This window comes from Ciconia boyciana, chromosome 14, assembly GCF_034638445.1.
Source record: "Ciconia boyciana chromosome 14, ASM3463844v1, whole genome shotgun sequence".
NCBI lineage: Eukaryota > Metazoa > Chordata > Aves > Ciconiiformes > Ciconiidae > Ciconia > Ciconia boyciana.
Window position 1 is genome coordinate 2,056,334 of NC_132947.1, and position 22,767 is coordinate 2,079,100.

The following is a 22,767-nucleotide window of genomic DNA, read 5'->3' on the forward strand; positions in this document are numbered from 1 at the left end:
CTGTTCTCAAGTTCATTAGCAATGAATCAAGATTGATTAGTCCTGGATGTGCGGCGAGGACATGCCGGGGCAGAAGGCTTCTGCCGAGATCGCCGCCAGACCCTGCCTGTCCCCAAGCCCTGTCTTGTCCTCCGGCACCAGGCAGCCGGGATGGGGACCAGGGCTCTGGGATAAGGCAGCCGGCGGTTTGCCAGCGCCAGGATGCGGCTGCCGGAGCACCCTGGGCGCAGCCGTTTCGCTGTGCCCCCGCCACGCGCCAGCATCTCCCCCAGCTCACGCCGCCCCGAGACGCTCTGATTTATACCAGCACCCGTGCAGACCTACCAGGCTGCTGTGCCCCCCCCCCCCACGTCCTGCTGTCCTTCCCCAGGGCTTGTGTGTCCCCGACACGTGGCATGTGCCACCAGCGACTGGGAGTCCTCCTTTTTTCTTGCCTGCCATCCTGCTGCGATGCATTCAGGTGCCCGCAGGTCTCCAGTGCGAGGAACTTCATAAGGAGCTGCCTGAGAGCACCAAAAAGTCCATGATTGGAGGTGGTTTGTAATCCCCCCTGGAAACCTGGTGGGAGGACAGACTCCTAATGAGATCAAGCATGGAATCTACCGGGGACTGGTGTTCAGATTCAAACTGGCCTGGGTTCAGCAGAGCCCGTGGCAGGCGCTGCCATCCCTCTCTGCTCAGCAAATTGTGTCCTCGAACCCCATGCAGCCAAGGAAATCACAGGCTGTGTTCAGAGCTGAGCACGAATTTCAGCGCTGGGGGAACAGGGATCATTTCCTGAATCAGAGACGCAATCAGCAGCGTTTCAGAGCTGGAGGTATCTGTATCATCAAGCCCGGCTCAGTAATTACTTGGACAAATTAGGCGTGCATTTTCTATGTGCAACTGTGTTAGCTTTTTTTTTTTTTTCTCCTTTAAAACCTTGCTAGAATCTGCAAACTGCCTCTACCACTGGGAAGGCATTGCTGGATTTTTCCTTTATAAGACAAGAAGATGCTGGCCATTATTTCTGATGCCAGCAGTGCATTGTCCTGCTTCTTGCAAAAAATGACCACGAGCAGAAAAAGTTAATCAGAGGCGGCAAAATCAGAGGCAGCCCATAGCTGCCATTGCCTGCCCCTTTGCCCCGGTGCCGCTGCCTGCGTCCTCCTGCCTGCTGCATGGGATTGATTTGTGCTCGCTGGTGTTTTCTGTTTATTTAATTGTTGCCTGGTTTTAATATTGCATGAATCTGCACCCGGTTCTTCTGCGTTTCATTATCTGATGCTGTTTGTTTTAGGGCAATGCCTGAAATGCCACCGGCAGATAAGTGCTAGACAAATAAAAGGTATTTTTCTCGCTTGGCAAAAGCTGAGGAGTGACCGAGCTGTCCTTCGATCCGGAGAGGACCCCGAGCACCCAACTCCCTCCAGCACCCAGGGTCCTGGTGCAGCACCCACCGGCCCGGGTGCTCACTCAGGAGCCCGTGGGGAGGACGGTGCTTCCTCGGTGCCGCCGTGCAGACGGGTTTTGCTCCGTGCCCAGAGCAACTGAAGGCAAAGCCGTGCTCAGGGCTGCTCCGGATGCGTCCCTGCTGCCCTGGGCAGAGTCTGGCCCTGGATGCCCCTCGGACGATGGCACCAGAGGCTGGTCCAGAGCCAGCCTGGAAGGATGCTCCGTTCTCACCATCACCATCCTTGCCGGGATGAAGGCGCAGCCAGCACAGACCCCGCTAGGGCAGGGGGCTGGGGGGCAGGACGGCATCCTCCTGCCTGCCCCGTGAACGTTGGTTCACCCAGCTCCTCCAGCCCTGCCCTGCCAGGTCTCGGCAAGCCCAGGTGGGTCTCAGAGGGACACCCCAACGCGGCCGTGCTTCGGGCTCCGGCCGAGCGTGCTGGTGGGGTTTCTGCTTTCTTCTGTGCCTCCTTCCTTCTGTGCGGATGAGCACAGCTCAGCGTGGGTGGACAGGGCACACGTGGGGGGACCCACGGCCACGCACACCCTCGGGAGCACAGCGAGGGCCAGCTGGGCTTTGGGACAAGACCTGGGGGGGGGGACCCTGCCTTTAGAGGGGGGTCAGGGGCAGCCCCAGCACCGCTCCGTGCACCCCAGCTGCATTTGAAGCAAAACCACCACCAACTTGCCGGGCGAGCACAGCCTGGAGCCAGAGCCCAGAGAAGCCATCTCTGCCCTGCACAGCTCCGAAGCTCTGGAGAGAAGCTCAGCATCTCCCTCTAACGATGTGCATCACCCGCAGCCAGACACCCAGCAGTCGCCGGCTGCTCTCGGGGATGCTGCCTGCACCCCAGCCACCCCCCATGTCCCCCGCCACCGCTCCTGCTGTCCCCCAGCACCCTCCACCAGCCCTTCACCGGCACCCACCGCTGCGGCAGAAACTAAACCCATGGAGAAGGGGAATCGACCCGGCTCTTGGCCACGGGTTGTCTCGCTGGGGTTTTATTTAGCTCTGATCCATCCAGGATTGGAAGTTTAATAGTTTCCTATGTGGCTGCATCAGGAGGGGACGGGGTCGCATCCTGCACGGGGCTCTGCTCTCCATGTAAGGGGGTAACAAGGAGCAAACGTGGATCCTGCGCCGGCCGGAACGGGTGCGCGGCTCCATCGCAGCCGTCAGTGCAGAGCCCACGGCTGAGAGTGCCGCTGCTGCTGCGGAGATGGTTTTTTTTTCCCCTGGTTGTTTTCTTTCCTTTTCTTAAAATTCAATAAATTCTCCCAGCTTCGTTGCTCGTGAGGTTCTAGTGAGGTGAGAAGAGCCAATTTTGCTGCATTTTTGAAAAGGTCAGTATGGGCAGAGGAGGAATTTCTGATTTCTGTGTGCTGGAAGGGCCGGGGGCTGCGCACAGCGAAGCTCTGAAGCTGGTTCCCTGTGGACAGACCCCGGGGGTCACAGTCCCCCCGCTGCCCCCGCTATGGCAAAACTCAAATGGGAATTACCCGCTGGCAAGGTCCGGCTGAGCCGACCGACACGCAGAGAGGGGAGAGAGCGGCCGTCACGGTCTGCGTCGCTCCGTTGCAGGCACAGCCCAGGCAATGCCTTTCTCTGAGTTGGAGGAAATTTGGATTTTGGAAATTTGGAGGAAATTTAGATTTGGGCAATTTGGAGTCTTTGCCTTCAGCCCCGCAGCAGACCCCTCCTCTGAGGGTGACAGATGTGAGTTATAAACTCCTTTGGCAATGCCGGTGTCGTGCAAATCACGCTGGTGCAGGAGAAAGAATTCACCTGCTTGGATCCGAGAACCATTTGGTGAATCCGTTATCCAAACCAAAACGCTTTGAGAACTAGGTTTTGTTTCCGAGACTTTTCCAGCACCTGGGCCTTGTAAACGCCCCCCGCCCCGGGAACCAGCGCGGCCACCACGGCTGGAGCCCGAGGACGCTCCGTGCACCCCGCGTCCCGCCCCGGCCCGGCCACGTCCATCCCCAACCCCGAGTCAGGCGCTGGCTTGAAACCCCCGTCCAGCCTCCGTCGGTGCTCGAGGGTCTGAGCCCTGGGGGGTTCCTGCCCTCCAAATCCTGGAGGCAAATCCCGGGGGTCTTGCATCTCCTCCTGCCCCACCAACACCTCAAGACCGGCTGGAGGGCTCCGGGGACAGCTTTCCGTGGGGATTTCAGGAGGGGGAGACAAAAAACCTTTGGGTGCAATCACAGTTTTTGCTAGCTGTGGGCAAACAACTTGTTTTCAGCTCCTCTTTGAGCCCAGCCTCGTGGAAATCTCCCAGCTCCGTCACTGAGGAGCAGCGTCACCATGATGGGACAGGGATGGCGCAGGAACGACGCCGGGCTGCCGCTGCCCTGCACCAGCCCCAGGCTCCGCTGCCGGCTGCCTTAACCCTGCCTGCAGCCCCGTGCTCTCCCGTCCCGCTTAGCATGGCTCGTTAGCTGGGGTAATGCTGCTCGCAGACGAGCTTTGGAGACCTTCGCTTTGCCACGAGCCGTTACCTGCGCTGGAGCGGTAACTACAACCCCAAATCCCCCCGTCCAGCTGCCCGCCAGCAAAAATTAGGAGCCCCTTAATTGTCATTTCCACAGCGGTTCTGTGGAGCTGGGAGGGGATTTAAATACTGACAGAGCCCCAGGCCGAGGCTTGTTCCTACAGGGCCATCCGGCGGGACCCCTGTCCCCCGTGGAGGTGCTTGTCCCGAGGGGTTTAGGGCTGTCGACATCTCCTGAGCATCCCCGGGAAGGGCTGGAGGGACCAAACCCACGGCGCAGGTTCAGGCGTGGGAAGAGTCAGAAGAGCAGCAAGTTAAAATAACAGTCTCTTATTTTATTACCAGCAGAGGAGCGGGTGGGTGGTTGGTGGGCGCCCGGCCTGGGGGGCCACCGCGACCTGCATCCGCATCCCTGCCAGCTCTGATGCCCCAGGGGCTTTGAGGTGCTGCCGTTTCGGGACACCCCCCCGGCCCCGCAGCCCTGCCCTCATCACCGGAGGGGGTACGTGGGGAGGTGACAGCATCCACCCTGCCCCTAAATCGGTTTTTCCTTACCTGCCTGCATGAGCCATCTGTGGCTGCAGGCAGGAGGGGTTCGGGTGGCGGGGGGGTGTACCGGTGAACGTTGCTTCACCTTAATGACAAGCTGGGTCATCAGGACGATGCCTGGGTTCGGTGGCACTGTCACCAGCCCCTGGGCGGGAGATCGGACGAGCACTTGCAAATGCCCGGAGGAGCAGAGCTCTGCAAAGAGCTGGGGGGAGTGCAGACGGTGTGGGAGGGAGCACGACTGGGCACTGGGGCGAGGGGGGGACACGGCACCCAGGAATCCCCAACCTCACCCCGGGCAGCACCTGGCACCACCCAGCAGCATCCCCAGCTGCTCCCACCCGGCCCCTGCATCGGCTCCCCCGTCTGCCTGCAAACGAGGACGGATGAAGGACGAGCTCCTGGCACAGCTTCCTCCAGGCCACGGCACCCTCCCGGCGCGTCCACCCTGCCTTCGCTCCCGGATTTTCCAGCTCCGATGACTCAGCTCCCTTTTTAACTCACCGAGTGGAGCCGGGTGCGGGTGCCTTGGCCCCGCTTTTAATTTTTTTTGGCTGGTTGGGTCATCTTATTTGCTACTCATAACGTTACCTCCTAGGACGCTGGAAGACAGCCCAATCTGAAGAGAAAACTAAAGCTCCCTAAATAAGCTCCGAGATATGGACACGAGCCGACGGGTGCTGGGATGTTGCCCATGTGCATAATGCTTCACCGTCCTGTGCGCGGCTCTGAGCCGTCCCGGGAATAACCATGCTCGATTTGTCCACAGTGCTGAGCCCTGCTTGTCGCCGTCTCCTTTTTTCCATCTCTTTCCCCGTGAACCATCAGGCTCAGGTGGGCAAAAGTTTGTCTGTCCCAGCGGCTGTTTTGCTGATTTTCTCCCAGCCGAGAGCCACGTCTGCTGGAGGAAACCTCCCATCTCTGCACAGAAATGTGTTCATAAAAAAGAAAGAGAAAGAAGAAGGAGAGAAGGCCCGGAGTGGCTGGGAAGCTGTCTCTTCGTATTCCAAGCGTGCGGTTCAGGTCTCATATCAGCGGTGCACAGCCCATCCCAGAGGTGCTCGGTTCACAGTGTTGGTGCAATCTGCCAAACAGACGGATCAGCTAGGAGACATTTCCAAAAGAAGCTGGAACAAGGCGGGAGAGGAAGGAATAAACGGCCTGCAGGGTGGCATGTTCCAGCTCACCCACTGCCAGCCCTGGAGAATCCCGTCCCTTCCATGCAAAATGCCACTAATGGATTTTGTGCTGTGCACCGCAGCCCGGCCCCGTGCACCGCAGCCCACCCCTGTGCACTGTGACCTGTGCACCACGTCCTGTCCCTGTGCACTGCGACCCGTGCACCGCAACCCGTCCCTGTGCACTGCGACCTGTGCACCGCGTCCTGTCCCTGTGCACTGCGACCCGTGCACCGCAACCCGTCCCTGTGCACCGCAACCCATCCCTGTGCACCGCGACCTGTGCACCGCGTCCTGTCCCTGTGCACCGCGACCTGTGCACCGCGTCCTGTCCCTGTGCACTGCGACCTGTGCACCGCAACCCGTCCCTGTGCACCGCAACCTGTGCACCGCGTCCTGTCCCTGTGCACCGCGACCTGTGCACCACGTCCTGTCCCTGTGCACTGCGACCTGTGCACCGCAACCCGTCCCTGTGCGTCCTGTCCCTGTGCACTGCGACCTGTGCACCGCGTCCTGTCCCTGTGCACCGCAACCCGTCCCTGTGCACCACAACGTGTGCTCCACACCCCATCCCAGCCACGGCGTGGGCTGCATTTGCACCAGCGACATGCAAGCAGGTGCCTCTGGCTTTGGCAGCCACCCGGCCACGGCTCTCCTTGCCCAGATGGCTGCAGCAGGGACACGACCTCCCCCCGGGGTTCGGCTTCGTGGCCTTTCTCCCTGCTCGGCCTCCCGCCAGCCCTACCTTGGCTGAGCAGCTGCAGGTTTCGGACCTCCTCGCGCACCTGGAGCTGCAGGACCTGCTGCAGGACCTCCTGCCGCTGCGCCTCGTGAGCGATGCCCATGCGCTGCAGCTTCTCCCCGTTCAGCCGCAGCAGTGCCCGACCTGCAAATACGGCATCGCTCGGCGACGTGGCGGGGACACCGTAAAAGCGCAACTTGATGGGAACCCGTGTTCACGTGGGAACAAGGAGGGGGAAAGGGAAGAAATCCTAAAATGCTCTTTCACCACCTGGACCCGCAGGGACGGAGAAGCCTCGCAGGTGGCCGCGCATTCAGAGAGCACCGGCTGCAGCTCGAGGTCCCCAGCCTCAGGACAGGTACCGGCTCCAGCACTCACATAACCCGTCCCCGCAGGCAGGAGCTTTCCATTTCTCCGCTCCACCTCCCGCATCAGGAGATGTTTTTCCGAGCGCACGGTCCCCGCGCGGGCTGGCCGTCCCGGGGGAACAGGGGCACCCATCAAAACACATTAGTGTTGCCGCCACCGTCCCCAGCGAGCCACTCTCCTCCGGTCCAGGGGCTATTAGACGAGGGATTTACAACCAGCTTTTGTCCTTGTTCCCCAGCGTACATTTGCTAATGCTGCCTTTGTTTCCCATGCAAGGGCTGGCTGGGCTCTTGCATTAGGGCTTTGCATCCCTTGCGGGCAGCTCCAGCGCTCCCTTCCCCACCGCTTTCTCCTGGCCCTGGCAGAGCTCTGCCCGGCCAGGCACAGGTCACGGTCAGACCGGGATGATGCTCATACATAGGAGTCAAAGCCAGAGTCCCCAGGAGGGAGCAGGTCCTAGATCTTATTCTCCTCCAAGGACTTGGCTGGGAGTTAGATTCAAACCCGGAGGAAGGCATTTGCAACTTGGACTTGGATTTGCAGAGGTCTTTCCTCTTCTGCAAAAATTTTCAGTATGTAAAAAACTATAAAAATATTCTTATTATATTAATCTAGGCAAGGAGAAGACTCTTCCCTATCTTAAAAACCACGATCTCCCCTGGGCAGTTTATGCTCATTTGAAACAACCTCCAGCCTGTCCGGGAGCTCACCCCAATGGCAGACGCCTCCTGCCCAGCCCGGGTGGGTGTCCCCGTGCCCGGGGCCGTGGGGCGGCTCTCACCCCAGCTGCATCTCCACGGGGAGAGGGGACAGAACCGGGGGGTACATCTGCCTTCCGAACCACGAACCTCCAAACAGGTATTTCCCAGGAGCACGTGCCGATGGCGATTAGTACCGGTGATTAGCAGGGGTGTCTACCGTACCTGTGATGGCGTGGTGGGAGAAAGCCTCGACGTAGATGAGATAGTTATGTGGGCAGTGCTTCTTCAGCCATTTGCACACATCCTGCTGGGTCCAGAGCACCACCGGCTTGGCCAGGCTGCCCAGCGTGGGGCTGGTGTGGTAGATGCCATAGTGGTCACAGGCACGGCCCTGCGGGGAGCGGGAGGGGAGGGGGTTAGTGGGATTCAACCCTGCAAGGAGGAAAATGCCTCCGCTGGGAGGTCAGCCCCCGGGGATGGGGGAGATGCTGGCCGGCGGCACAGGACTGCGGCGATGTCGGCAGACTTTGGCTTTGCACCCTCCTGAGTCTCTGGGCTCGCCCTGAAATAGCAGCACCGGAGGAACCGGTGAGGGGGGGGGGGGACCGGGGATGGGAGGCCGAGGTGGGGGCCCTGCCCTACACAGACCCCACAGCTGGGAGCTACCCAGCCCTCCTGCTGCGGGCAAGAACCCTGGTCCCCCTGCCCTACACGTCTCCCAGCCCAGCAGAGCATTGCAGGGGCTCGGGAGACATCCCGGGGGTCCCCAGGGTCCCCCCCTTGCTGGGCAGAGAAGGGTGCTTGCTGGCAGTTCTCAGTGGGGATGGAGCCAGAGGTCCTGGGGTGCAGCAGGTACCGGTGCAAAGCCATCCCCACGAGAATTCAGTACCGGTGCAAAGCCATCCCCACCAGAAGTCGGTACCGGTGCAAAGCCATCCCCACCAGAAGTCGGTACTGGTGCAAAGCCATCCCCACCAGAAGTCAGTACCGGTGCAAAGCCATCCCCACGAGAATTCAGTACCGGTGCAAAGCCATCCCCACCAGAAGTCCCCAGGGAAGCAGCCAGCTGGTGCCCTGGAGCAGGAGGGACCCCCCCTTTCTCTCCTACTCAGCCTCCTTCAACCCTGAGCTGACCGGCCATGACGAGGTCCTGCAGCCTCATGGGCATCTAAAGCCACCTCCGAACCCCACAGCTCTTTCTTGGGGTGCTGCCATGCCTGGAGACACCTGGGATAAACCGGGGTCACAGTCCTCAGCACCCCAACATGCCCTGGCCACCCTCCACCTCCCGGAGACCTCTGCCACACACCCTCGCCCCTTGCCCCGACTGCCCTGGCCCCCAGCGCAGGCTGATCCCTCGGTACTGGCCACCCACCCGGCCTCGGTGGCCCGCAGGCACCTGCCTGGTGGCAGGATGGGACCAGGACCTGCAGAGCAGAGGGGATGGAAGGGGACAAGCGGTGCCCACGGCGGGATGGGGCTTGTCTGCCGGCATCTCTCCCTCCTTCCCTCCCTCCCTCCCTCCAGCTGCCTGCTGGGGCAGCTGCTCTCGCCCCGAGCCACCCGGTAGCTCCATTCCCTCGCCCACGTTCCAGCGACTCCGGCCTCGCGAGGTCTTTGCAGCCTGGGTTTATCTCGGCACGGAGCAAACCAAACGCCTTGAGCTGCAACAGCGCAGGGGACCGAGCCTGCTTCTCCGGGGGGATGCTCAAGGCTGGCTGGGAAACGGGGCGGGGGGATGCAGAAACCCACGGTTTCCTGCTTTTAGCACCCAGGGGAGATCGGTGAGCTCTCCACTGATGGCGACGGCGAGAATTCATCCTCGAGCAGCACCAGCAAACGTCGCTCCTCCGAAGCAGCCCCCTGCGCCCGAGCTGCCGGGACCGTCCTGGGCTGGACTGCAGGCAGGCGGGGATGGGAAAGGGGTCCCCGCTGCTGCCACAGGAGGGGACCGGATTGCCAGGGCCCCTGCCGGCACGGTCCTCACCCATGTCCAGGACACGGCAGGGGCACGGCAGAAGCAGCAGCCGATGTGGGAACATACCGGCATGGGAAAGGTCGACAGCGCTTGGATCACGGTATGCCAACGTCGACCTCCATGTGTGGATATTGGCTAATTAAGCATGCCTAATAGAGGAGCGGAGATAATTAGCGGGACTCCAGACATCCCGTGGTTACTGAAATTAATGACACGTCCCGGAGAGATGCCAGAGAGGAGGCGGCGGAGGGCAGCAGGGTCTGGGACACCTCCCCTGCCCCATGCTGGGCATCGCTCGCCCCACGGAGCCCGGCCAGCCTGGCAGGAGCTGCTGCCTGCGCCCAGAGGAGCATCTGGGCTTGGAAAGGGACCTGCCCTCAAGGAGGGCTCGCTGGGGCCATTCGAGCGAGAGGGAAGAAGGCAAAGTTGAGAGGCTGTAAATTAATAACCGAGGAGTGCATCTGCAAAGCGGATGGAAAACGGCGATAGACAACGCACACTATTTGGTTTCCCAACCAAACCAAACCAAACCAAACCCCACCTTTGGGGGGATCCCCGGTAGCTGCCCGCCCGCCCCAGACACATCCTGGGAGCCGTCTGCCCGCAGGAGCAGCCCCAGCCCGCGCCGGCCGCTCGGCTCCTTCACACTCGGCTGAGTGTGCCGGAGAGCGTGCGGTGAGGAGGAGGAGGAGGCGATTTGCTCTCGATTCACTAACGAGAGATGATGAGAAGCGGAGGGGCTGGGGGAAATAAGGGCCAGCTTCCCGCAAGCTTCCCGCAGCTATTATCCAAGTAACCCTCCGAGGCACGGGGGAAGAGGTGACAAGCAACCTGCAATTTCCCTGGGCACGCTCATGGCTGCAAGCGCTTCGCCCATCAGACGCAGCCCCGCGCCGGGGACCCATCTCAGCATCCCTAAACCCTTCTGGCTCGGGCGTATCATCCCCCGTGGTGGGTGAAGCCCCCCCGGCGGGTCCCCGAGCGAGCCCCTGCGCTCCGTGCATGGGAAGGGGAGGTGTAATGAATCACGGGCTCGTTTTCCAGCCGGTTGAGCTGCGCTGTCTCTCTGATAAACTCTCAGCCGTGAATATCGAGCGCCGGTGTTGAGGAGAGCAAGCGGGAGGGCTCGGAGGCTGCTCCCACGGAGGGGGCTGGGGGGAGCTGGGTGGTGGGAGCCGTCCCCTCGGGAGCTGCAAGGAGCAACTCACGGCACCTCCCTTCTCTCGGGCATTTTTCCTTGCTTGTGGCAAAATTAAAGCCTTTCTCCCCACTACATCCCTCTGGGAGGCACAGAGAAGCAGACGAGGGAGAGCCATGATGAGCACGGCCGGCAGCTGGAGAGTGGCTGGCGTGGCCCTGTGCAGGCAGCACCGTGCAGGCAGCACCGTGCAGGCAGCGATGTCCCCGTGCTTTTTGCAGAGGTGCAAGAGGAAAGGGGCCACTGGGGTGCCTGGAGGGGTGATGGGGACGAGAGGCACGGCGCTGCCAGGACAGGGGGACCTGAGGGGCTGCCGCTCCTGCGAGCATCACAGCGTGACGGTGGGACCGTACCTGTCCCTGCGGGGACCCTGCTCCCCTCCGACGCTGAACCAGCCAGGCCCTGAAGCTGGAAAAGCATCTCCATGTTGGAGGCTGGAAGCCGGGCAGTTCGATTTCCCCTGTTTTCTTTCCAGCAGTCACCGGCTGGATGTGCTGCCTCCGAACACCGCTCCCAGGGTGTTACAAAGGGGTTAGGAAGCACCAGGAGCTGCTCGCTGGGAAGATGCTCCTTCCCACGGCCGTGCAGAGGCAGGGCAGCAGGCAAACGGCTGGAAACCTTCAGCTCCCAGCCTCATTAATGCAATAAAGTGCAGAATTTTAGGAGGTCAATGGTCCGAACCTGGCTAAGAGACGTACCCAAGTGCTCAGGGATTTTAAAGCATTATAAGGAATTTGGTTCTGGCACATTTACTGCAAAAATTGCATTAAGTCCCAGCTCCAGGTGCGGAGGGGAGGCGCGGCACAGAGCTCGCCCCAGCACAGCCTCCAGCCTGATGATAATAATTAAATTATTCTATTTATATATATTACTACAATTAAATGCCCAATAATCATGAGGGCTTTCAGCAAAACGGGATCTGAAGGCCTGGTCCTGCAGAGAAAGAGGAGAAGCTCCTGCGGGGAATCGATGGAATGGGGGGGGATGAGGAGCCGTGTTCCCCTGGGCAGCCCCAGGGCAGGGGCCGGGGGGTGCGGAGGAGCCCGGCGGGTACCTGCGAGCCCTCGGTGCCCGGCTGCCGCAGGAGCTTGACGGTCCGGCTGCCGTCGGCCCGCTGGCTCCGGCCGTCGTGCCAGGTGAGGCTGCTGCCCGGGTTCCTCTGCAGGCGGTAGCTGAGGTTTTCGGCCGACACCGTGTGCTCCAGGAGGCTGCGGCAGAAGCTGAAGTGAGCGGCGGCAGCTGCGGAGGGAAGCGGGGTGAGAGACGGGCACGGTGTCCCTCCGCCTTGCTCTTGGGCACCCAAAAACGCCTCTTCTACCCCACGGGACCAGCTGAGCTCGGCTGTATCCCCCGCTGCCAAAATCTCCCCCCTCCCACCTTCCCTTCCCATTGCCAGGGAGAAAATCCATCAGCCCACGAACCCGCCGGCTGGCACCGGGAACCGGCGGGCGCTGACGAGATGTTTGCCCACACAAACCCCTCGCGAGCGATGCTTGTTTTGACACCCGCCTGCCGAGCAGACGTGGGGACCCGCAGCTGATCGTCGCCGCGTGGTTATAACCTCCTGCTCGTCACCGCCGCTCTGCCGGGCGAGACGCCGGGAGGGGGGCAAAGGGGAAGAGCCACTTTCCAGGGACCAGGCTGACATTAAACTGCCGCCACCGAGGGATGAGAAGCAGATAAACTCCACCCTGGGCAGCCCGATGGAGAAGGGGACGCAGGTTAGTCCCCCCCCAGCACAGACCGCGGCTGCTTGGGGACGGCTGCTGCCACGCAGGCGCGCAAACCTGCACACCCAAGTGATGGCCAAACACGCGCCGGCCAATCTACGATGGCCCACAAAGAGCCGTTTACCCACGACGCGTGGTTTTTGTCCCTCACCCCTTGTGTTTTAATAAGCTGGGGGTATTTGGGTTGCAACGAGGATGCAAAGCTTTCCTTTGTGGGGGGGGGGAGGCTGAAGGGACCCAGCTGCTGCGGGAGGAGGACGTGTGGGTATTTTATCCATCTGCTCCGGATAAAAGCCAGCCAGCTTGACATAAGCAGCGCTGATCCGCAGAAGCAAAGACCAGAGCATCCCCCAGCTCACCTGCTCCCACCACCGCAAGCCGGGCAAGTCATGAAACCACCAAAAGCAGAGCAGCACCCGAAGGAGATCCACCTCCCGGGATAACCCACCCTGGGAGAGCGGAAGGGAGAGCAGAAGGGAGAGTGGAGAAAACCTGCTGCAGCTCATTTTCATAATGAGTGGGTTTTAAGAGGGAAGAGGTTTATAAGAGACCTCTAGAGCACACCTTCGTGCAAGAGGAGACCAACCGGCCAAAAGCAGGCAAAATGGAGCAGGAAACGGTTATCGATGTGTCCGTGTGTCCCAGGTTATCGAGACAATATCACACTGCTTTGCTCCCGAAACACACCCGGCGACAAGCATTGCCATGGGGAAACTGAGGCAGAGGACCTGACTGACGGCTGGGGAAGCGATTTGATGGAAAACAAGCTGAAGGGAGATGCACGGAGAGGCTCGGTGTCGAGCAGAGGCAGAGCTGGCAGGGGTGGTCTCTGCGCCTGTCTCAGGTGATGGGGATGTCGCCGATGGCTTCCTACAGCCTCAGACACCCCGGACCCGGCGGGCGAGGACCCCAGTGGGTTGTGCTCCCTCCAGCCAAGGATGCCCGAGATGCCGCCGGCCGTCCTGCCCCTGGCACCCCGAGCACCCAGCCCTGCCGTGGCCGTGCTGGTCTACCCTCGAGCCCAAAACCACCCGTCCCGCCGGGCGCTGGGGGCAAGATATGGACCTGGCAGGTCCGGAGGGGCTGGTGCCAGAGCTACGTGCGTTGGCTGTGCTGGGGCTTCCCCAGGACTCGCTGCAGAAAGGCTCGGTGAGGGAGTGATGGGGAACGGGGCTCTGGCCACCAGCGGGACCTATATCCATAGGGGGCTATAGAGCATCTGCCGCCAGCAGCAGGACGTGGGCATCTACGCTCCCCCAGCAAACATGGCCAGAGGCGAGAGCCGGAGCCAGAGCAGATGGGAGAGAGGGGGGAAAGATGAAGGGAAAAACAAGCCGAGAAGAAAGGCAGGGCCGGGAATGCTGGCGGCACCGCTCCCCATCAGGGGCAGGCGGCTGCTGCCCCGGAGCCCAGAGCCCCCGGCAGCTCCTCCGGCAGCTCCTCCGCAGCCTCCCGCTCCCCCAGCCCAGCCCTCAGGTCCCAACTTTCCCATCGCCCGGCGGCACTCGACATGGGTGAGGGTAGGGGGTGCTGAGCCAGGGCACGTGGGAGCGTTTCGGAACACGGGAAGGATGGGGGCAGAGGAACCCCGCGTCAGGGCAGCCCCGGGGCTGGCTCCACGCAGGGACACAGGGGTGGCCTCCGACACGGGCTCTCCTCTCCTTCCCGTGCCCTGCACAGGAGCAGCCACAGCAATGCCACCAGCACCCAGCCGCCCTCCATCCCCTCTGCTCCTTTTCTGCTGAGCCAGAGGCTGTGCCCGCTAGCCAAGGATGCACATGCAGCATCTTCCCCCCACCCCACTGGCCCCGCAGCCCCCCGGCCATGCCCCGCAGCCCCCCTCACCTGGCTCGGGTGGTCCCTGCGAGCTGCGGATGGTGGAGACGCAGCAGAGGGATGGCCGGCCCTGCTGCATCTCGGCGGGAGGAGGGATGCGCGCGAGCGCTCGGCAGCACCGGCTGTCACGAGCACGGCTCCATCCCTGCCTCCCCTCATACCTCGTCCACACCTGACTGATTCCCCCGATCGCCTCCCTCCCGCTGCCAATAAACGGTGGCTGCACGCTCGCCCCAGCTCCGGCACCGGGCAGCCCCCAGCCAGCCTCGCACGGGGAGGGGGGGTGAATTACACCCCCTCCCCGCCACCCCGCGCACGTTTGATCCAGAGAGATGCTCAGCGTTTTCCCTGCGTGCTCCCGCCTAATCCCATGGCAGGGCCAGCTGGCAGCGGGACGGAGGGGAAGCCTGGGGGGCTGCTGCAGGGGACGCTGGACCCACCGGGCATCAAAGAGCCCCGGGGCTGAGTGGAGCCGTGGCAAGCTCGTGCGTGGCAGCACCGGGGTCACCGGTGACTTGGGGCGTTCGGGATGCAGGAGGCGCTGGGGGAAGAAAAGAGGGGGCACGGTGATGAGCAACCTTCCCGGGCAAGGACTGCGGGGCTCAGCACGGTCTGCTCCTGCAGCCGGCCCAAGCCGTCATGGTTATGGCCATGTTTGGGGTCCAGGCAGAAGGGGGGTGCCCGCAGCCAGCAGCATGGGTTGGCGAGCAAACGCTGTGCTGAGCGTGGGGAACGGCACCTCGAAATGGGGCTGCAGGAGCCTTCGGGCCGGCTGAGCCCGCACTGGAGCAGAGAGGGGAGAGCTTGGCTCTGGTCCCTGAACGGCCACTGTGCCCCCGTCTTTCTGGGTCCCCACAAGCCGGTCCGTGGTCCCTGCGGCTCATCTGGCAGCCCCGTGCAATGGGCAACCTGCCGCCTGCTCGTGGGCTGGGGAATTGCCACTGGCCCATTTTCCCTCAGTGGCTCTTTGATCCATTTTGGGCACCTCTCCAGCCACACGGGCCGGGCGGAGGGGGAGGCCAGGGGCCGGGTCACCGCAGGGGGACCAGCAGCCCCCTACCCCGGGCGGTGGGACAGGGTCTGCGGCAGCGGCAGGGACAGACGTCGCTCCCTCCCCTCGCCCGGCACGCTGCCTGCCTTTCCCTCGCCAGACACTTTTATGGCTGGTGAAACGTGAGCACTGGAGAGGCTCAGAGCAGCAGCTGGGGAGAGGGACGAGGGACGGGAAACCCCCCGGGGATGGAGACCTCGGGGCAGGACGTGGCAGCACGCAACGAGCCAGACGGTGAAAGCATCCCCGGGTCGGTCCTGAGGTCAGCACGGGCTGATGGCTACCAGCAAACCGGCTTCGAGCTGACTTTCCGCAGGCACTGCCTGCTCGCAGGCGGCCGGGTCCTGCCCCGGGGGACGCGGCGGCAGGCAGCCAAGCTGCAGGAGGAGAAGGCAGGGGCACGGAGTGGGGAGCCCAGCGCCTGGATAGGCAACGTGCTGCCCGCATCCAGCTCCCTCCTCTGCCACCGCTTCCCAGCGCGGCCTCGGGCACATCCCTATGTCTTTGATGCCATTGCACACGTGGGCGTCCCACAGACCGGCCCTCCCACTGGGGACGTGTCTGCAGGCAGCTGCGGCGGGGGGCAGCCAGGCTTCCCGGGGTCAGCCAGGCTTCCGGGGATTAACGGTCATCCCTGGGAGAAGCTTGGAACGAGCTTTGCAAGGAATGAAATCCCTTTGTCGATTTGCCTGGCTCCCGGTGTCTGGGAGGGAAAGAGACATTTAGCACCAAATGGGGCGAGGGATTTGCCGACAGTCAGAGGGATTCGTGGGGAGCTGGTCGTCCCTCTTGTGTTCCTCCAGGCAGGTGAAGGGTGGATGAGACCAGAGCTCTCCGGGGACTCCAAGGACGGGGAATCCGCTCTCCTCACGGAGCAGCTTTGCGAGGGACTCATCTCACTTTCAGTGGCATCTGCGTGAGCCACGAGCCCGGCTGGCATTGCCATTGCCCTGGTCCCCTCTGTCCCTTCCAAGCGGCTTCACCCTGGTGCAGGGCAGAGCTGCTGCTTGGGCTGGCGGGAGCCCCCGGGGAGACAGCGATGCTCTCTGGGACCCCCCAATGCATGTAGTCGTTGACTCCGTACCCACAGGATGTCCTTCTGGACCAGATCCCGCCCTGAGCCATTCCCTATGACCTGCTGGCCCCGAGGAGGACGAGACCACATTCAGAGCGGACTGACACCCCCTCAAGCCTCTCCAGGTTCCCCCGGGGTGTACTTGGCCCAGGCCCTGGCTGCGATGAGCATCGCCCCAGCATTTCCCTCTGAATTCTCTGCTCGCGGAGGTGAGACGGGAGCCCCGTGCAGGGACGGAGCTCAGGCCGGCGGCTGCTCACCACTGGTGCCTCCCGAGGAAGGATGAGGAAGGAAACAAAAGGTAGATGCCCTTTCCGTCCTCCCCGTGCAGCACGGTGCCCTGGGTGCGTTCCAGGGGAGCATGCACGGGTGCTGCCTGCCTGCACGGAGCAGCAGGCAGCCAGTGGGCAGCCAGTGGGCCCTGGGGCACAGCCTTTGCGGGGACTGTGTGTGTCTTTGGGGGTGTCTGTGCCCCTGAGCCCCCCGTGGGTACTGCCAGGAGGTCCCCAAGCACCCCAGGACAGGGGATCTCTGTCGGGTTGGGCACCCAAGAGAGCGTGGGGTGAGGACAGCAGGCAGGACCTCGTGGTGGCTCTGGGCAGAGCAGGCTCTCCTGGCAGGAGGCAGGCGTGGGAGCCCACGGGCAGGGACGCCCCTGCCTGCAGCGAGTCCCCTTCCACCTCGACACGCTCTTCCCGGGGGTCCTGCCCTGCTCTGGCACCCGCAGACCTGCCCTGCCCTCACACCTGCACCCCCTCGCTCCAGCCAAATTTCCCAGTCCATCTCACTGGTACCCCATAGTCCTGGGGTAGAGGATGGGGACAGACCCTCCCCGGGATGTTGAGGGCAGCAAAGGGGGATGTGGAGGGGCAGCCCCCCGGGGGGAGGACGTAACCCAGGGATGGAGGGAGCAGACCCCTGGAATGGAGGATATACCCCCGGGATGGAGGGGGCAGCACCGGGGAGGGGATGGAGGGCAGACCCCCGGGATGGCGGGGGCAGCACCGGGGAGGGGATGGAGGGCAGAGCCCCGGGATGGCGGGGGCAGCACCGGGGAGGGGATGGAGGGCAGAGCCCCCGGATGGCGGGGCCAGCACCGGGGAGGGGATGGAGGGCAGAGCCCCGGGATGGCGGGGGCAGCACCGGGGAGGATGGAGGGCAGAGCCCCGGGATGGCGGGGGCAGCACCGGGGAGGGGAGGGAGGGCAGAGCCCCGGGATGGCGGGGGCAGCACCGGGGAGGGGAGGGAGGGCAGAGCCCCGGGATGGCGGGGGCAGCCGCCCAGGGGCGCGCCCCGCCGTGCACCTGCCCCGCCCCCCCGCCCGGTACCTTCCATGTCCTTGGGCCGGCCGCAGCTCATCCTCCGCGCAGCGGGGCCGCGCTCAGGCGGGGCCGGAGCCCCGCCCCCCCCAGCGCCGCCGCCGGCACCGGGCGCGCCCGGCCCGCCCCGCCCCGGTGCCCGCGCCGGGGGCGGTGCCGCGCTCCGCCACCCCCGGGCGCTCCGCCCGCCGCGCCGCCGCCAGCCCGGGCCGGGCTGCGCCCGCTGCCTTCCCCGAGGGTGCCCCGGGCGTCCCCCCGCGTCCCTGCCCGGGGCTGCGGGCATCGTCCCCCGGGTCCCTGCCCGGGGCTGCCGGCATCGTCCCCCCCGGGTCCCTGCCCACGGGATACGGGCATCGTCCCCCGGGTCCCTGCCCGGGGGCTTCGGGCATCGTCCTCCGGGTCCCTGCTCGGGGCTGCCGGCATCGTCCCCCGGGTCCCTGCCCGGGGGCTTCGGGCATCGTCCCCCCGGGTCCCTGCTCGGGGCTGCCGGCATCGTCCCCCCCGGGTCCCTGCCCACGGGATACGGGCATCGTCCCCCGGGTCCCTGCCCGGGGCTTCGGGCATCGTCCTCCGGGTCCCTGCCCAGGGGATATGGGCATCGTCCCCCCGCATCCATCCTTGGAGGCTGCAGGCATCGTCCCCCCGAGTCCCTGCCCGGGGGCTGCGGGCATCTTCCCCCCGGATCCCTCCCCAGCCGGGGGGACAGGTCCTGGGGACACCAGGGCACAGTTGTCACCATGCACAGGTTTTTGCTCATGTTTGCGGTGGGCACAGAGTGGAAAACAACACCTGGTTGTTCCCTCCTCCCCAAATTTCCCTTCTCCCCCTGACCTGCAGCTCTCCGGATGGGTGCCAGCAGGGCGGGGGAATGAGGATGCTCGTCCCCGTGTGTGCAACATGGGCTCTGGTGGGTGGCCACGGCGTGAGTGGGCACCCACCAAGCCTTGCCGGAGCGCGGCACGCCGGCATGGAGGAGAACGGCGTCGCCAGCACCCATCACTCCTCCTGGGTGGCAACCCCGCGAGTATTTTTGGAGGCGCCTGCCTTCAGCTATCGCACCTGAGTCCCAGCCAGGGACCATCACTGTCAGCCCGTGGAGCTGCGGAGGGGCCAGGGGTCCGGCTGCGCACCCTGTGGTTATCCCACGCTGGGGTGGGACAGGAACGGGGACACCGCTGGGCGTCCAGGATGAGGACAAGTGGATGCCCGTGCCATGATGCTTCACCTTTGCAAGGTGTTCCCCGTCACAGACCTACCGCAGCACCGGGCAGCACCCTCACCCTTGTTTTACGATGAGGAAAACTCAGCCTTACGGCTGGGGCCATAAAGGTGCGGTGGGTGGTACTGACCCTACGTGGCCCCGTGCCGGGCGTTGTGTGGCTGTTCACCGCACTAGTATCGCTACGGCATAAAAACCACTCGGATCCAGGCTACGCAACTGTGTGTGTGCGTGCAGCACTTGTAAAAATTAAATTCAGCTCTGCAAACCAATACAAGCTTTCCAAAATTTTGGATGCTCGCTCAAGAGCTGCTTCGGATGGGGCTCAAGCCCCCGACCAGGCTCAGCTCTGTGCCATGATCCAGCTGGGGCTGCCGTGCTCGGTGAGCCAACCGTGCTGCCGTGGCACGACATTGGACATTGGGCCATGACCCGTGCACGTAGCCTGCAACCAGTCTGTTGCTAAAACACTGCTCCCCAGCCCTGGTGCTAGCATTCCTCCTCCTACCACTGCAAAAGAGCGGGCAGGGCAGTTTTGCTCATTGCAGGCATCCGACTCGGTCAAATAAAGAAAGAACCCATTTTCCATTACTCTGAAATTCCCAGTTCTCCCTCAGTCTCTGTCTACACACGGAGCTTTCAAGCTGTGGCAGAAATCTTCCAAGAGAAATATGGTTAAAGACGGGCCTTGGCAGGAAAAGGCTAATGTCGCTTGAAAAATGTGTGCAGATTACGCTAAGCTGTTATTAAAAATAAGTGCTGCACTGTTCCCAGCCTTTGCTTTCCCTGATTTTTCTGGTAGTAATTGCACTTCTCCAGCAAAGGTTTCATGTGTCCCGGGGAAGGAATCTGTTTCCTCCTCATCGTCTGCAAACAGGTTCAGGGCCAACCTACCGTCCCGCCGATGCCCGGTGATGCTGCGGTGGGGTCTGGGTGTGTGGGGAAGCCCAGACCACTCACCCGTCTGTAATTCCAAAGGATTTGCAAGAAAACCCTGAGCCTCGGGGCTGTCTGGGGAGGGCTGAGGAGATGGCGTGGTCCCATGCATCCCTGCGCCTCCTCCGTGCTCCAGCTATCCTCGGCTGTTAGAGCATCCAGCATCATTCTTGGGTTATCAACTCAATCCCTCCCATCTCTTAACCACCCCCAGTGACTCTGTCGTGGGTTTTGGTCTGTCTTTGGGTCTTTTAATGTCTGATGGAGGGTTTTCTGCAGTTAAACAGAGGGAAAAGCCCACGCATTGAACCCAAACCCAGAGTATAGCTCGGGAAGATCAAAGCACCGGGCAGGGGCCCCTTGCTCCCATGTGTTGGTGGGGTGGGAAGGGGACAAGCCGGGGACACCGGCTCCAGCGAGCCCCGGACCTACAGGCTTCCCCTCCGCATGCATATGGATTTGGGTAGGGAGAACACATTAGCGGGCCCCGTCCCTCCCCTCCGCCAGCCTCCGGAGAGGGTGCAAGGATGGGATGATTCAGCATGTTCGTTTTCCAGAGAATAAAGGAAGTAATTAAACATCAGCTTTCCTCCTGCTGCAGCCCTGCGAGGATGAGAGGGAGAAGATAAAAAGCCTTCAGACGGAAGTTATTTGTCTAAGGAGAAAAGTGACTAATTTCTCTGTTGCTTTGCTTGTCTGCTCGTTAATGAAAACCGCTCGTCAGCAGGAAAAGGGAGCACCCAGCGAGGGGGGAGGAACCGCACCATCCGTCGGTGGCCGGGCAGGTGGCCGGTGGCTGTCGGTGGCCTTGGGACGTCCCATCCCCATCGGGATGTCACCTTCGCAAAGCCCCCCGTGGCATCCGACCGCTGGGCTGGGGGCTGCGGATGCAGCTGGGTGTCGGGGAGCCCCCCCTCACCACAGCCCCACAGGTCGGGGACCGGCGCCCGCAAGCCAAATGCCACGGAAGGGTTTTCCCAATTCCCTCCCCCCCTCCCGCCGAATTTTTGTGCAAAGAGTTTAAAATGAGTTTGTTAAGGCACTTGCAGGGAGACCGAATAGAAAACAGCTTCGTGCCTGCAGCCTCCTGCCTGGCGCGGGGTGATGGATGGCGCTCAGCTCGACTGGGCATGGAAATATGTAGTGTTATGAAAATCTCTCCCTGCAAATAATTTATTTTCAAGCTGATAATGAAGCACCAAACCTCATTGCTGCAGGGTGGGAGCTGCTTCAGGTGGCACCAAGCTCTGGCTTATAAAGCCTGCGCTCTGCTTTCGCCCCTGGCAGTGCAGGACACCCCCTCGCCGCTCGCAGCACGAGATCTGCACCTTCCCGAGGACGATGATTTACTGGCAGAGGACATCTGAGGCATCGCTCCCTGTTTTCTGCTCCCTGGGACGCAGCGGGGGGCTTGAGACTATGGAAGCTCTTTCATTTGGAGGTTTATATAGATATATTTCTAATTGGATTTTGGCATGTCACGGTTATTTTCAAGGCAGCCTGTAATTATTTGAGAGCGTAGCCCAGATCGCCTCCTTTCTCTCAGCACAGAGGAGGTTTTTTAATATTGTTTCCCAAAATGAAATTGTGAATTTGCAACTTAATCCAATGAGAGGACACGCACGATGCCATCATCTGCAAGGGCACAGCGAGGCAGCGTGATTCACGTTTCCCAGCTTCGTAATCAATTCAGAGGAAGAATAAAAAAGTCAAAGCAATATTTTAATTCTTTCCAGCGAGGGGGGAAAAAAAAAAAAGTATATTCTAAGAAGCTGGTCTACGCTCATGGATATTTTATAAGGTGGGGAGGTTTGGCTGGTCCTGCCGTAGCTCAGCCCACTCCGTGCAGAGATGCTGAGCGCTGTGGAGATGCAGCCGGACGCCTGCGCGTCGTCTCGGTACGGCCGAACCTCCCGGCAAACCCGGGGCCGTGGCAGAGGAGGGCAGTCGGATGCCGTTCTCAGGCTTTTCCACTCCCAACTGAAACTTGATGAAATTGCCATTAGGGGGTTTTTGTTGTTTTTTTTTTTTTTTGACATGTGTTGCAATTTTTTTTTTGGCCAAATTCATTTCATCCAGCTCCATCTGCTCTCCATTAGGTAACTGAAGCCTGAGCAGGTCGGATCCTGCCGTCCTCACCAGGGATACCCCCCCAGGCTGGGCATCACCATCACCCCAGTGCTGCAGTCGTTATTTCAGTGCCCAGAATAGGCACAAATGAAAACCACCCCCCGGGAAAGGTTTTCCAGCATGTAGCTGCTAACCAGCGTGAGCAAATTAATGACCGTACCACGGCCCCGTTACATCTCAGCAGCCTGAAGTTCTTAGTTTTCTTCAAGCCCCATTTCAGGGCTCGCTAGCTGTATTCAATTGCTTACAGAATCCGATGCATTATTTACGTTGCAAGGTACAGCCTGGCTTGAATTGATTTGCCGTGCTCTGACTGCCGCCGCACACCGGTGTGGGATCTGGAAACTGGTTGCTCGTGCAGTCGGGCTGCAAAATCAGGGATTCAACAGTTAGGGAATGCCAGGCTTAAAGCTGCCCGCGCGTCCCGGTGCTCTGCGTTCTGCTGCCGCCTTCGGTTGCGTCTCTCGGGATGCAGGGAGAGCTGATCCTGCCGGGGCAGCGGGATGGATTAGCTGGTCCCCCCCCAAGGGTCATCACCCCCGTGCTGCAGGGGAGATCAGGCGGTTGCAATGTGTCCCCCCTCGTTTAAGCAGTCGGGGTCTGGGGAATGGGAGGGGGCAAAGTGACACCGGTTTTTAGGAAGGAGCTGTGGACGGGGGCGCAGAGCAGACAGGGAGAGCAGAAGGGATGGGAAACACCAGAATTGGGAAACCATCGGGAGCCCTGGTGTTTTGGGGGATGCTTAGCAGGCCTTCACCTTCACCATCAGCTTCACCACCACCATCACCTTCACCTTCACCATCACCTTCACCTTCACCATCACC

At 61.9% G+C, this 22,767-nt stretch overlaps 1 protein-coding gene across 1 annotated transcript; it reads right to left on the minus strand.

Moving 5' to 3' along the window:
• Positions 1 to 5,383: 5,383 nt before the first annotated feature.
• Positions 5,384 to 14,292, minus strand: SAMD10 (sterile alpha motif domain containing 10). Its single transcript, XM_072879404.1, has 5 exons — positions 14,223 to 14,292; positions 11,702 to 11,886; positions 7,694 to 7,862; positions 6,405 to 6,545; positions 5,384 to 5,565 (listed from the first exon to the last, which is right to left on the minus strand). Exons 1-5 carry the CDS (start codon positions 14,290 to 14,292, stop codon positions 5,513 to 5,515), a joined length of 618 nt encoding a protein of 205 aa, XP_072735505.1. The 3' UTR covers positions 5,384 to 5,512.
• Positions 14,293 to 22,767: the final 8,475 nt, after the last annotated feature.